Here is a 13,554-nt window from a genome sequence, read left to right on the forward strand (position 1 = left end):
GGTCGTCCCCGGGGTCTCCTCCCGGTGGGACGTGCCCGGAACACCTCACCAGGGAGGCGTCCGAATCAGTTGCCCCAGCCACCTCATTTGGCTCCTCTCGATGTGGAGGAGCAGCGGCTCTACTCTGAGATCCTCTCGGATGACCGAGCTTCTCACCCTATTCTCTAAGCGAGAGCCCGGAGACCCTGCGGAGGAAACTCATTTCGGCCGCTCGTATCCGGGATCTTGTTCTTTCGGTCACGACCCGCAGCACGTGACCATAGGTGAGGGTAGGAATGTAGATCGACCGGTAAATCGAGAGCTTCGCCTTTCGGCTTAGCTCCTTCTTTACAACAACGGATCGATACAAAGTCCGCATCACTGCGGACGCCTCACCGATCCGCCTGTCGATCTCCCGTTCCATTCTTCCCTCACTCGTGAACAAGACCCCGAGATACTTGAACTCCTCCACTTGGGGCAGGATCTCATCCCCGACCTGGAGAGGGCACGCCACCCTTTTCCGACTGAAGACCACGGTCTCAGATTTGATTCTGATTCTCATCCCAGCCGCTTCACACTCAGCTGCGAACTGCTCCAGTGAGAGTTGGAGATCATGGCTTGATGAAGCCAACAGAACCACATCATCAGCAAAAAGCAGAGATGCAATACTGAGGCCACCAAACCGGACCCCCTCTCCGCCTCGGCTGCGCCTTGAAATTCTGTCCATAAAAGTTATGAACAGAATCGGCGACAAAGGGCAGTCTTGGCGGAGCCCAACCCTCACCGGAAACGAGTCCGACTTACTGCCGGATATGCGGACCAAACTCTGACTCCGGTCGTACAGTGATCGAACAGCCCGTATCAGGGGGTTCGGTACCCCATACTCCCGAAGCACCCCCCACAGGACCACCAGTCCATTTTTTGTCGTCATCATAAGGGGTCTTTGAGGAAAAAAAGCAGAACTGATTATTTGTGTTCTTCATTTAATGACTGATCCGCTATACTTCAACTTTACCAATGTGATAATAAGGAGAAGCACTTAGTAAAACAAAAATACCTTCAACTGTTCAACGCACACCAGCTTTCATTAAGCCTCTGATTAACCCCAAATCAAGTTCAGCTGTTCTCGTAGACTTCTCCAATGTAGATATACTTTATTCATCCACAAGGGAAATTCACAATATCCATAGGATAGACAAACAGGAAGTTAAAAGTTACTGATCAAACGGATACTAAAACATTTAGTATTAGTTTTATCATGTTTAGTTTTTAAACATCATTTTAGACTAAAATGACATTTAAAAACTAAACACATGGAGCTACTGGAAACGCTTTCATCCTCACCAGTAATTCGATGTTGAATGATGTTGAACAGCTTGATGACAAGTCGTTTAAGCATTTATTCAATATCCTACTAGCGCACTGAATTGTGAATGGAAAGCTAGCGCGCTGTCAGTAAATGCTCAAACAGCTTTATGGCAAGCCATTTCTCTGATATCCAATTGTCTTACTTGCGAGGACAGACAGCATACTCGTACATGAACGTTAAACTTTATGGCATTTATTTGATATCCAGTGGAGGATTCCTCTAATACTAGTACACTTTTTGACCTCAGTAGTAGGTGTACTTTGTCATACTGGTAGAACTACGTCACTAGTGAGGCAAAACTGTACACTACTTGACAACGGTGTGCAACTAGTACTACTAACGACATTACAGAATTCTACTAGTTAACATCTAGCGCTTCACTCGGAGCACAGATGTCAACCAGTGCAGTTTTGCCTCAGTCAAGACGTGTAGTTGTCCTTGTATGCCAAACGTTTACTACTTGTGAGGACTAAGAGCATACTAGTACATGGACGTTAAGGCGGACATCAAGGATGTCCAACAAATGCTCGAACAGCTTTACGGCAAGCCTTTGGAGTATTTACTGGCTATAAACCTAGTGCGCAGAATTATTATTATTATTTTTTTTACTAGCGAGGACAAAAAGCCTACTGTTACATGGACCTTAAGATGGATATCAAATAAATCAAACGGCTTTCCATTGGTAGGTGTCTCGTCATAATGAAAATACTCCATTTCAAGTTGAATCTATTAAGTGCTGACAGTAGTTTATTACCAACAGGCAACAGTATACATTAAAATACTTTACTGTCTGTGTATCTTCTCATACATACACATTTGGAGAACCACTATATCTGCACATGGAACGATCTGCCAATCTGATACATGAAAAACAACAGTGTCAGTGATTTCTTCTCGTCAGGACAAAACAACACATTCTCAAGGCTCTTTTTGAAAATCGGTGGCGTTTTTCCAAAATGTGTGGCGTCTCTCGTCTCCGAAGCACGGTAGACTACATGATGGATGTATTCAAACATGCCATTTTCCTTGTCTCTTTATTTTTCCGTGGCATCATGTGAGCTTGCTCACAATGGCCTGGTTGAGAGAGTTCAACTGATTTGTCCATTTGTCTAAAGCTGTGTAGCGAGCCCCTCCCCTTTTCTGGTAGTCAAGTTCTAGTAGCTGGTTGACTTGGTCGATTCGCCCGTGGATTGTGCTGAGAAGAACACAAAGAGTTCAAGATCAGCTAGAAGTAGCAGACACACATTCATCAAGTCATAAGAAGTGAGGACAGAGCAAAACAACTTTTGGTTTGACATACAGTGGACATCAAAAGTCTACACACCCCTCTTCAAATGCCAGGTTTCTGTGATGGAAAAAATGAGAACAAGATAAATCCTTTCAAAAATATTTCCACCATTAATGTGAACTCAAAAAATATATATATTTTCAAGAGGGTTAGTAAAAATAACTGACATAGTATGGTTGGATAAGTGTGCACACCCTTTACAACTAGGGAAGTAGCCGTGTGCTTAAGCTCGAATAAAGTTCAGCCGGTCTGGCATGCCGTTTCTGACATTTTTGTAGTCACATCTGACGCTTCGTCCTCACTATTACCTCCGCAGTGACCCTCCAAAGCGACAAAGGTATCACCAGGAAAAGGCTACAAAAGAATTTCTAAGGCATTAAATATACCAAGAAACAGTGAAGACACTCATCATCAAGTGGGAAAATTATGGCTCAACAGTGACACTACCAAGAACTGGACAGCCCTCCAAAATTGATGAAAATACGAAAAACTGGTCCAGCAGGCTGCCAAGAGATTGACAGCTAAATTGAAAGAGCTGAAGGAAATCCTGGCAAGTACTGGCTATTGAAGGGGGGGGGGGGGGGGGTTATCCTAGTCTCAGGTTTATTATATCACAAAAACCTGGCATTTTACAAGGGGTGTGTAAACGTTTTATATCCACTGTACATGAAAATTTGGTTTTGTTAAGTATAATTTAGATTGAGACAATTAAGGATTGAAAACAAGTCTAATTGTACAAATATACTACAACCCCAATTCCAATGAAGTTGGGACATTGTGTTAAACATAAATAAAAACAGAGTACAATGATTTGCAAATCATGTTCAACCTATATTTGATTGAATATACTACAAAGAAGATATTTAATGTTCAAACTGATCAACTTGATTTGTTATTAGCAAATAATCATGAACTTAGCATTTTATGCCTGCAACACGTTCCAAAAAAGCTGCGACAGGGTCATGTTTACCACTGTGTTACATCACCTTTTCTTTGAACAACATTCAATAAATGTTTGGTAACTGAGGACACCAATTGTTGAAGCTTTGTTGGTGGAATTCTTTCCCATTCTTGCTTGATGTACAGCTTCAGCTGTTCAACAGTCCGGGATCTCTGTTATCTTATTTTATTCATAATGCACCACACATATTCAATGGGAGACAGGTCTGGACTGCAGACGGGCCAGTCTAGTACCCGCACTCTTTTACGACGAAGCCACGCTGTTGTAACACGTGCAGAATGTGGTTTGGCATTGTCTTGCTGAAATAAGCACGGGCGTCCATGAAAAAGATGTCGCTTGGATGGCAGCGTATGTTTTTCCAAAACTTGTATGTACCTTTCAGCATGAATGGTGCCTTCACAGATGTGTAAGTTACCCATGCCATTGGCACTAACACAGCCCCATACCATCACAGATGCTGGCTTTTGAACTTTGCATCCATAAGAGTCCGGATGGGTTCTTTTCCTCTTTGGCCCGGAGGACACGACGTCCACAATTTCCAAAAACAATTTGAAATGTGGACTCATCGGACCACAGAACACTTTTCTACTTTGCATCAGTCCATCTTAGATAAGCTCGGCCCAGAAAAGCCAGTGGCGTTTCTGGCTGTTTTTGATAAATGGCTTTTGGTTTGCATAGTAGAGTTTCAAGTTGCACTTACGGATGTAACGCCGAACTGTATTTACTGACATTGGTTTTCTGAAGTGTTCCTGAGCCCACGTGGTGATATCCTTTACACATGATGTCGGTTTTCGATGCTTTGCCGCCCGAGGGATCGAAGGACACGGGCATTCAATGTTGGTTTTCGGCCTTGCCGCTTACATGCAGTGATTTCTCCAGATTCTCTGAACCTTTTGATGACATTAAGGACCGTAGATGATGAAATCCCTCAATTCCTTGCAATTGTACGTTGAGGGACATTGTCCTTAAACTGTTGGACTATTTTCTCACGCACTTGTTCAAAAAGAGGTGGACCTCGCCCCATCTTTGCTTGTGAATGACTGAGCAATTCAGGGAAGCTCCTTTTCTAGCCAATCATGGCACCCATCTGTTCCCAATGAGGCTGTTCACCTGTGGGATGTTCCAAACAGGTGTTTGATGAGCATTCCTCAACTTTCTCACTTTGTCTTTTTTGCCACTTGTCCCAGCTTTTTTGGAACATGTTGCAAGCCATAAAATTCTAAGTTCATGATTATTTGCAAAAAACAATCAAGTTTATCAGTTTGAACATTAAATATCTTGTCTTTGTATTGTATTCAATTAAATATAGGTTGAACATGATTTGCAAATCATTGTATTCTCTTTTTATTTATGTTCAACTTCATTGGAATTGGGGTTGTACCTTCATTAAATTGTTCAAATGATTTTTATTGTCAGCAACAAATTAATAATTGTCAAAGCAGTTTATAACAGTGTGGAGGACTAATTACTTGCATAAACGTTAAGTGTGAACTAGTGCTTTCACATCCACACATTCCTGGAACAAGGAAACGTTTGAACAGAGGATACCGCACTTCTGGTAACATGAAACTAAATTTTGCTGCCAATAAATTCCACCTAGTTCTTGTTAGGGCGAAAAGATGCAAACTATGAGGAAGGTATTTAAAATCAAGCAAACCTGTTTATTTGTTCATTTTATGTGGCCAGTGACAGTAAATCACCTGGGTCTAACTTATGTTTCTTGCTAAAGTCTATACCAAAATTGCAATTGTTCAATTATTATTCTTTTTTTTTTTTATATAACACTGAGATATTGCAACCATTTTTATGTTAACAAAATCCTTCTGAAAATAAATTGAACAAAAGCTGAACCAACATTTTCTTGACTTCTGATTTCAAAACTAGTCACCTGTCAATTTATTGTGTACAGGCTATGTAATAATATGTTGAGGCGGTTATATATTAACATGGTTTCACAGCCATAACGGCCGTTTGGGGGAAATAACCAAAACATTATCCGTTTAACACCACTGGAGCGCGTAAACAAAGGTGACACGTACTTATCCAAAATACACTGCACTAGCAGACTCTCCACATCACAAACATCGATATTCAGCTCCTGAAACACAAGGCAAAGAGGCAATTGTCACTCTGCAAGTCAACAAGTGGATGGAAGTTTGGCTTGAATTTACAGTTCTGACTGTGGTATTGTCATTTTGTTCTCATTCTTTTGACAGCTGGGTACTCCACCACAGCCCACATTCTCAAAGATGTGCGTTTGCCATTATGGCAGCAGAAATACAAAAAAAAAAATGCAAGGAATCTGCTATCTTCAGATTGGAGTCAGGGCCTCTTCCAGACATGGATACGCAAAAGTAAGTGAAAGTATGTCAAAGTAAGCTACTGTTTTGTAGCTTACTTTTTCAACTTTTGGTACGTCAGCAATAGGAATCCCCGGTAAACCAGACAAATTATACAAGATTATTTTCTCGAGAAAAATAAATTGTTGTGGTCTATTTATATAATTAATTTGATATTTGAAAATATGTACAGTTATCAGTTGATTATTTTTTACAGTACCATAAAGCAACAATGCTCAAGGATAAGTGGTCTTTTATATGTTTGAAAACAGGGTTAGAAAAAAAAAAAAAAAAAAAGACATTTTTTCAGTAATAAGAATGTCATTTTTTAGAATTGGGTTAAGTCGAGTCAAGGTTCTTTATGATTGTCTACATTAACAAATGTTAAGTATCACATTGTTTCCACACCGTATCGAATCATATTGCTGAACTGAATCGTATCGAACCGTTTCGCCCTTAAAGATATCGTTTTGTTTTTTTAATTGAATCGCTACCCATGTATCTAGATATCGGCCTTATGCCAAAGATTCGTAACACTACCTAATAATACGCCAACAAGAAGGCCAGAACCCGGATTTGAAACCCCAACCACAGAACTGTGAGGCAGCGTGCTAACCACTAAGACCAACGTGCTGCTTTTTCCATTATTTCATAGGAGACCCTTTGTAACCAAAATACATACATCCATGAAACATGAAACAAAATCAAGAAATTGGTGATCTAGGAGTCTTACCTTAGAAATGAAAGGGATGTGTATTCTTGTGTATGGTTTGATGAGTTTGATAAGTACTTGAGTTCTAATATTACGCAGTAGCTCTGGAAAGAAAAATGAAAAAAAATACTCTTGATGCATGTTTACGGCCACCACCACCAGTTACAGTCCCCACTCACCCTCTATGTGCTCTCTGATGAAGGGGTCATCCATTATGTTACTATGATTTGTTTTCAAGATTTTCTCAAATTCAGTGATGTCATTGTTCTGGTAGGCGCTGAAGGGACAAACAAATAATGTTATTAGCACCACACATTGTATCTAAATGACCACTAAAAACTCATCTTGACAGCTGTCAATCATGATACAGAATAGAAAAAAAAAACACTATTTTTGCAAACTAAGAAAAGAGCAACAAATACATTTAAGTCACAGTGAATCGTTACAATTTGCATGGGCTTGGAAATTCAAATCTCTCGGCAGAAAAACGTCTGGAAATGAGGAATGCTTGGACGATTTGAATTCCCATTTCACATGTTTACTGAGTCACCATAGAGGCAATATTACAACAAGTTGTTTTGGTAAAATATGCCCCCTTTAAAGAGGTGATTAACAAGGATTCACACCAATAACAAAACAACATTCTTACCTTACTAAATTCGTCATTGCTAGGATTTCTGGATCATTTTTGTATGGTTTGGCCTTTTGGGTGGGGAAAAAATGAACATTAGGTAACTTCAGTTATGAGCTAAGACGATAAACAAAGTAAATCAAATATCACACCTCTTGCGAGTCAAAAGGATTGATTCCCGACTTCATTAGCATGTTAGCTAGCACCAGGTACTTCAGACATGTCGTCCTTCTCGGGCTTCCAGACTCGTCATAGTTTTTAAAGGCTTCAAAGAAGTCTGTGTGAGCTTTCTCAAACTCCCCCTCTCTCAGATGCATTTTGCCTCCACACTCTGTTCAGAACCAAACCAGCACGTCAACTATCAGAAAGAAGCTTTATTAAGGTGCGATGTGGAAGTTGCTGACGAGTCAACCGCTTACCTCGGATAACGCCCATTATAAGCGGATGAGGAATGGCAGATTTAATGTGGAGCGATTGCTCGTACAGGGCTTTCAATTTCTTGTTGTTTTTTTGTGCTGTGTACATCTGAATTTCCAGAGCGTAGATCTCTAACAACTGCGTGCCTTTCTTCAGGTCATCCTCTCCATCGTCTGTCTGTGATGAACAAGAAAAGAAGACGAGAGGACACGAGCGCTACATCCACACGCTATTTTTCCCACTCACTCAAAATAAATATTCACAACAAGGAAAATCTTGTTCCTTTCAAGTGCAGCAAAAAGCAACATGCTGCCATACGGTCATTTTAGCACCTTTAAAACCTTTTTGAATTCCTTTACAATGACAATGTGTGGTACGGTGGGGCTCCCTCTAGTGATCCTCGAAAGAATTACGAAATTAAATGTTCAAAATGGACACGCTACAGAGGCTTCAACTTTGAATCAATCCAGTAAGTACATTTGTTGACAACAGTTCAGTTGTATCGAACTTTTAAGTATGATACATTTGATCTTTTAGAAGCGTTTATTTTCTAACATTTATTAAGGTACGACATTAAGAGAGGTTGTAATTAACTTTTATGTGCAAAACATTTTAATTGAATCATTATTTAATTTGTTTTTTTCACTAATGTTGTGTGGGATACCATTGAGGAAAGCTGTTACGTACTTATAAATTACCTGAGGCTGTTGCTGACATGGCTTGTATCTATCTATTTACATTTGCATGTTAAAAAAAATAATAATAGTTATAATCTGTTTGGGAAAATAGTTGGAAAGCTGATGCAATTTATAGACAGAGAAGTAATTTCTATTCAATTAATAAGGTGTGCAACCACAACATAATTAGCTCTCGTGTAGTGAGATTCTGTTTACCTGGCAAGATTGGTGTAATTGCCTGAGGATCTTCTGCAGCTTTCCATACTCTTCTCTCTCCAGGTATAACTTCCCCAGCTAGAGTGGGGGGAAAAGGCAATTCCATACAGTTGATTCAGCAAAAATAGAAACTCTGATAAGGTTAACTCAGAATTTCAACTACCTTAGTGTTGGTTTTAAACCAAAGTCTGTCATTTTTTGCATCTTTCAAAGCTTCCAGAGTAGTTTCGTAGAATTCTTGTAGTAAATCCATCTGGTAACATAGGAAATTCACTTTAAAAAAAAAAAAAAAAAAAAACATACAGAGAGACCTAACATACAGTATGGTGCCTTGAGATGCCAGTTTAATTTGTTTCGTGACAATGCTCGTTACGCAAACTACTGGACATTACTCTGTTCCTGCGTCCCCTTCAAAAAAAAAAAAAAAAAAAAAATTGTTTTGTAGTCAGGAAAATACACTATAAAATTGTACTTTCAAAACACATACAGTCATGACAAATACAAAGCAATTAAACAGTTTTTGCTCAATTCAAAGGACATTGAGCTGATTATTCTGGTGTGCGCACCTTGGCCAACTGGGAGCAGTAGAATAGACACACACAAGGGACAAAGTAAGTTGCAGTATTTTTTGTCGATTTTCACAAACGATAACGTGTAGCTAGAATATTGCTATATCCACTGTCGAGGTTTGACCAACTTGACTGGGAGTGGCATTAAACAGCTCGAAGCCTTTTCATTGAAGAATTGGTCATTATCTGCCAAACTGTTGCTTGTTGTAAAGTGAGTTCACTGCCACCATGCAACACTCGTATCTCAAGGGACCAGCGTACAGAGAGACGTCACAAATTTGACTGGCACGTGGATGTGCTTCCTAGTCATTAATTGTACCTGTTTAGAGGTGGAGATGTAGTCCAGAATGGAGTTAATGGACTTCTCTGAGTAGTTCCTGGTGACTGCACTTCTGATGTACGTCAGCAACTGTTTGTATCTGTTCATCATCTCTGGGAAATTCGTCTGCCGCAAGACATTTCAACGCAAAGCAAAGATTGAGATATGCCATGATACAGTACTATCAGCTACATGTTATGGATCAGTGTGGGGTTGTTTACCAGCTTAAAGTTGATTTTAATCATCTGCTTCAGTGCCTTGAACCCCCATTCGCCTTTCTCGCCTTCTAATTCCAATACCTGATCATCAAAACATGACAGTGAGTAACAAGACTAAAATTAAGTGAGGGCCAACATTTCATTGAGAAACACTCCACCTTCTGGAAACTGCAGAGTGCTGCTTTCGGATCATCCTCCTTCAATGCTTTGGAGTTGTAGTACTGGTTCTCCAAGTCAACATTTGGCTCTGAATTACTGTCCTCTGAGTATTCCTGAGTATTCATCATCATAATAAGTTGCTAACATAGCATAACACAAGTTCAGGGAAGCAAAGCACAACATCAACTCTTCCTGTGGTATTCTGCTATTACGAGCGTCTGCTAAAGTTAGCCAACGTATTTGCTAACTAGCCGGCTGTAGTAAGGAGTTTTAGTCATAGAATGCATGCAAGTTTCACTAAACTGTACTCCAAGGTTGTTATATATTTTTGTTAAGTCAGATCCATGAGTGCAACAACTCTGTGTGTGTGTGTGTGTGTGTGTGTGTGTGTGTGTGGCCAGCAAGTAGACTGTATTAGCCCAACAAGCTAACTACGAGGCTAACGCTAGCTAGCCCGCATTATCGCTGCTTTCCAGTTCTGCTGGAGATAAAAGGAAAGAGTTGTGTCATTTGAAATGGAAATACCAGGTCGTAGTCCTCTTCATCATCACACATGAAATCGTCCTCCATGTCAGACATTGCGAAGGTCCGTGTTGTCCTTGTTCCGAGACGAATAGTTGGTCGGCCTGTGCTGTGTTTTGCGGCGATGGGAGGTGGTGGTGTGTCAGGGTGGCAAAGCGGCGACACCGACCGCCTTCCGTCAATAGATGGCGCTGTTGGATCGCCTCTCCATCTTGGGTCGTCGACAGCCGAGTTGGGCCAAGACACTATTTTAGCGATGCTTTGTTTTCCAATCAAGCTTGAGGCACCACGAACTTGCTCAATCGCAATGAATTTTCATGTCCTTGTGTTACCCAACTGTTGCTGTTTTTTTTTCTCCTCATCAGAATCAGAATCAGAATCAGATGAATAATAATTAGTTAAAAACGAGGAAAGGATTTGGGCAACGTTTATAGAAAATACTGTAACTATCTGACTTGTGACATCAGCAAAAGATGAAAGTCCAAGGGACAAAATAATCTTCAACGTTGGCCATATGCGGTGGATACGGAAAGAGGGCGGGGTCGAGTCGAGTTAAGTCGAGTTCACCAATCAAACGGCTCCCCCTTCCTCCAGTGACCACCACTGTTACATTCAACATTATAAATGCTGGGATAGGCTCCAGCACCCCGCGACCCTGGTGAGGATAAGCGATAAAAGAAAATGGATGGCTGCATGGCTTGTGCTGGCTGGCTCCAAAACCCGGAAACGCACTTGCGGCAGTGCGTGAAAGCGTATTTTACGACGACATCCTCCACGTACAGAACTCAGCGCAATCATGGTTCCGAAATGCTGAGGAATTTCTTCCAAAATAAATTGGAGCCATTTAATTGGAGGCCGCCTTAAAATGATCCAACCTCATGTAATATTTGTTGTATTAATTTAGCAAAACATTTGAAATAGTTTTACCCCTCTCACAGGCTTTGAACACATTTAAACATATTTTAAAAAACACATTTGAAATGTAAAAAAAATGCATGCATGAAATGTATCGAAAACGCTGCATGTTTGTAATAACAATAGGGTTAGGGTTGGTGGTTCAACTGACATTCCACAGCCGACGTGTCCTTGGGCACTAAATTGCCTGCAGTGGGCCTGGCAGCTGCTGCTGATTGGTCTATATGTGTGGGCGAATGTGAGCGTCTGTAAAGTGCTCTGGGCACTGCGAAGGTGGAGGATAAAGCGCTGTCCTATAAGTGCACTCCATTTACCATTTTTGGATGAACATGAAATCCAAAATAAAAAAACTCAGTGTGGTTACTCACCAGTAAAGATACACTTCACAACTTTTAGCTGTAATGGCGAGCGGCAGGTAACTCGATCCTTCCTGAAGCATATCCAGGAGTTTGAGCTTCTTTCGAATGGTCAGGATCTTCCCCTGGCACTGAGACTCACTACCAGCGGCCTTCAAAGTCGAAGATGGCTTGGGGGCCATTTTAGGGCACAAAACAGAAAAGAGAAAACAGACAATGATGATGACGATGCCAGCTGTTCCATCTGGGGTGTGCATGATGTTACTAGCAGTCAATTGGACCTCAAAAGAATGAAACTCCTTCCACACACAGAAATCTGTGATCTAGCCAGCGAACGCTGTTTGTTTTCCCTCCACAATACAATATAGTGAACCCCTCCATCCAAGAGGGTATTGACATTATTATGTTATTTGCTGTAAAACCCACCTTTCTGCTGTTTTGAGCCCAGGCCAAAGCGATAAAAGTATTACTTTGGTGAAATCTTGTGGCATCGCGGTGCCAACGAACTACGTTGAATTGAGGAGCTTCATTTAGACAAAATGAGTGTTTAACTGCCTTCCGGTGGCATCTTGGTGCCAAGGAACAATGTCAAAGTGAGTTGAGGAGTTTCATTGAGACAAAGGTAGTGCTACGTCGCCTTTGTCACCATCTTGCGGCATCTACAGGCAATTCTGAGCCTTTTTTTTTGAAAGGGCGTGCGTGGGGCGGGGCGGGGGCATACATTATTCTTGAATTTTCGCTATTCGCGGCAGAGCTCCACGAATGGTAGGGGTTCACTGTATTTCCAGAATTCGGCACCTCAACTTCCCATTTCGATTTTGTCGGACACTTTCTCGAAATTGACTGGAGATCCTCTCACGAGGGTTGCACTCCTCTCGAGCACTAATGGGAGATTCTTGTGCTGAAAACCCACGCAAACACTTTATGTCATAGGTTTATTGGAAGAAAACAATAACTGATGAGTGAGCGTGAGTGAAAAATCCAAGTCTATCATGCTATGAAGCGAATTGAGCCATAATATTTACAATATTCAGTCATGAATCCCAAACACTGGTGCGAGAGGGAAGAGTGCATATCCACTGGTCCCTCGTCCGACTTACAGCCCGAAACGCTTTCAAAAATGTCCACAGTAATATTACTTGGATGGACGCGTGTGTATATTGACACTGCGTGGCTGTCTACAGCATTCAAATGGAAACCGTAATATGTCTGCACATGTTGCGGACGTTCTGCGGACGAGCTCCAGAATGTTCACGCCCTTTTGTTGCATGCGTGAGATGAGTCATTGGAGCAGCAGTGCGTGCTTAGTGTCTGTCAACGAAATCATTCATTCAAAGTGCATCAACATAAATACTTAATAACGAACAGCGTGTCCCCGTTGTCAAGCACAACAGCAAAAATGTTACAAAACGATGACGGGGCCTACTATACCCTGATATGTCAACATAACGTTTCACATACCTGAAAATGATTCTTCTCATATCAGTAAAGGCACTAACAAGCTCAAAGGGGAATGGATTTCCCACGAACGATGGAAGCGATATTGTTATAAAAAGACTGGTAAAAGTAGATGTGCTGATTCAACATCTGTATTTAAGTACAAGTAAAGGGTACAGACTATGAAATGTACATGAGTACAAACGTAAAGCATAACAATGATGATTCTTTTTTTATTTCTTCACTGTACTGTCAATGACCCCCGCATGCCCGCGGCTGGGCAACTGCGCCTTCATCTTTTTGTAGATCTTTTTTCTTTTTTTTTTGTGTTCCTTTTCTGGGGGAACCAAACTCAAAAACGCTTATTGGCGGTTTATGTTATTCAAACATTTTCCGAGTTAAAAAACAAAAACAACAAAAATACGGACACTTAGAACGGATTGTCACAAAGTGCCTAGCAGGAGCGAGGT

General features: G+C 41.0%; 1 protein-coding gene across 2 annotated transcripts; it reads right to left on the bottom strand.

The window, feature by feature from the left end:
• Window positions 1-2,073: 2,073 nt before the first annotated feature.
• cops2 (COP9 signalosome subunit 2) lies at window positions 2,074-10,586 on the bottom strand. 2 transcript variants are annotated; one of them, XM_061670890.1, is made up of 13 exons: window positions 10,380-10,586; window positions 9,854-9,967; window positions 9,699-9,776; window positions 9,478-9,603; window positions 8,753-8,842; window positions 8,590-8,667; window positions 7,699-7,873; window positions 7,432-7,610; window positions 7,298-7,350; window positions 6,828-6,925; window positions 6,670-6,752; window positions 5,637-5,695; window positions 2,074-2,543 (listed from the first exon to the last, which is right to left on the bottom strand). In XM_061670890.1, the coding sequence occupies exons 1-13, from the start codon at window positions 10,431-10,433 to the stop codon at window positions 2,399-2,401; spliced, it is 1,332 nt and encodes a 443-aa protein (XP_061526874.1). In that variant the 5' UTR covers window positions 10,434-10,586; the 3' UTR covers window positions 2,074-2,398. The 2 variants fall into 2 exon arrangements, with proteins under 2 accessions (XP_061526874.1, XP_061526875.1); XM_061670891.1 differs by lacking the exon at window positions 2,074-2,543 and adding an exon at window positions 2,642-2,693 and having other exon boundaries at window positions 10,380-10,563.
• Window positions 10,587-13,554: the final 2,968 nt, after the last annotated feature.

Source organism: Phycodurus eques, chromosome 2 (assembly GCF_024500275.1).
Source record: "Phycodurus eques isolate BA_2022a chromosome 2, UOR_Pequ_1.1, whole genome shotgun sequence".
Lineage (NCBI taxonomy): Eukaryota > Metazoa > Chordata > Actinopteri > Syngnathiformes > Syngnathidae > Phycodurus > Phycodurus eques.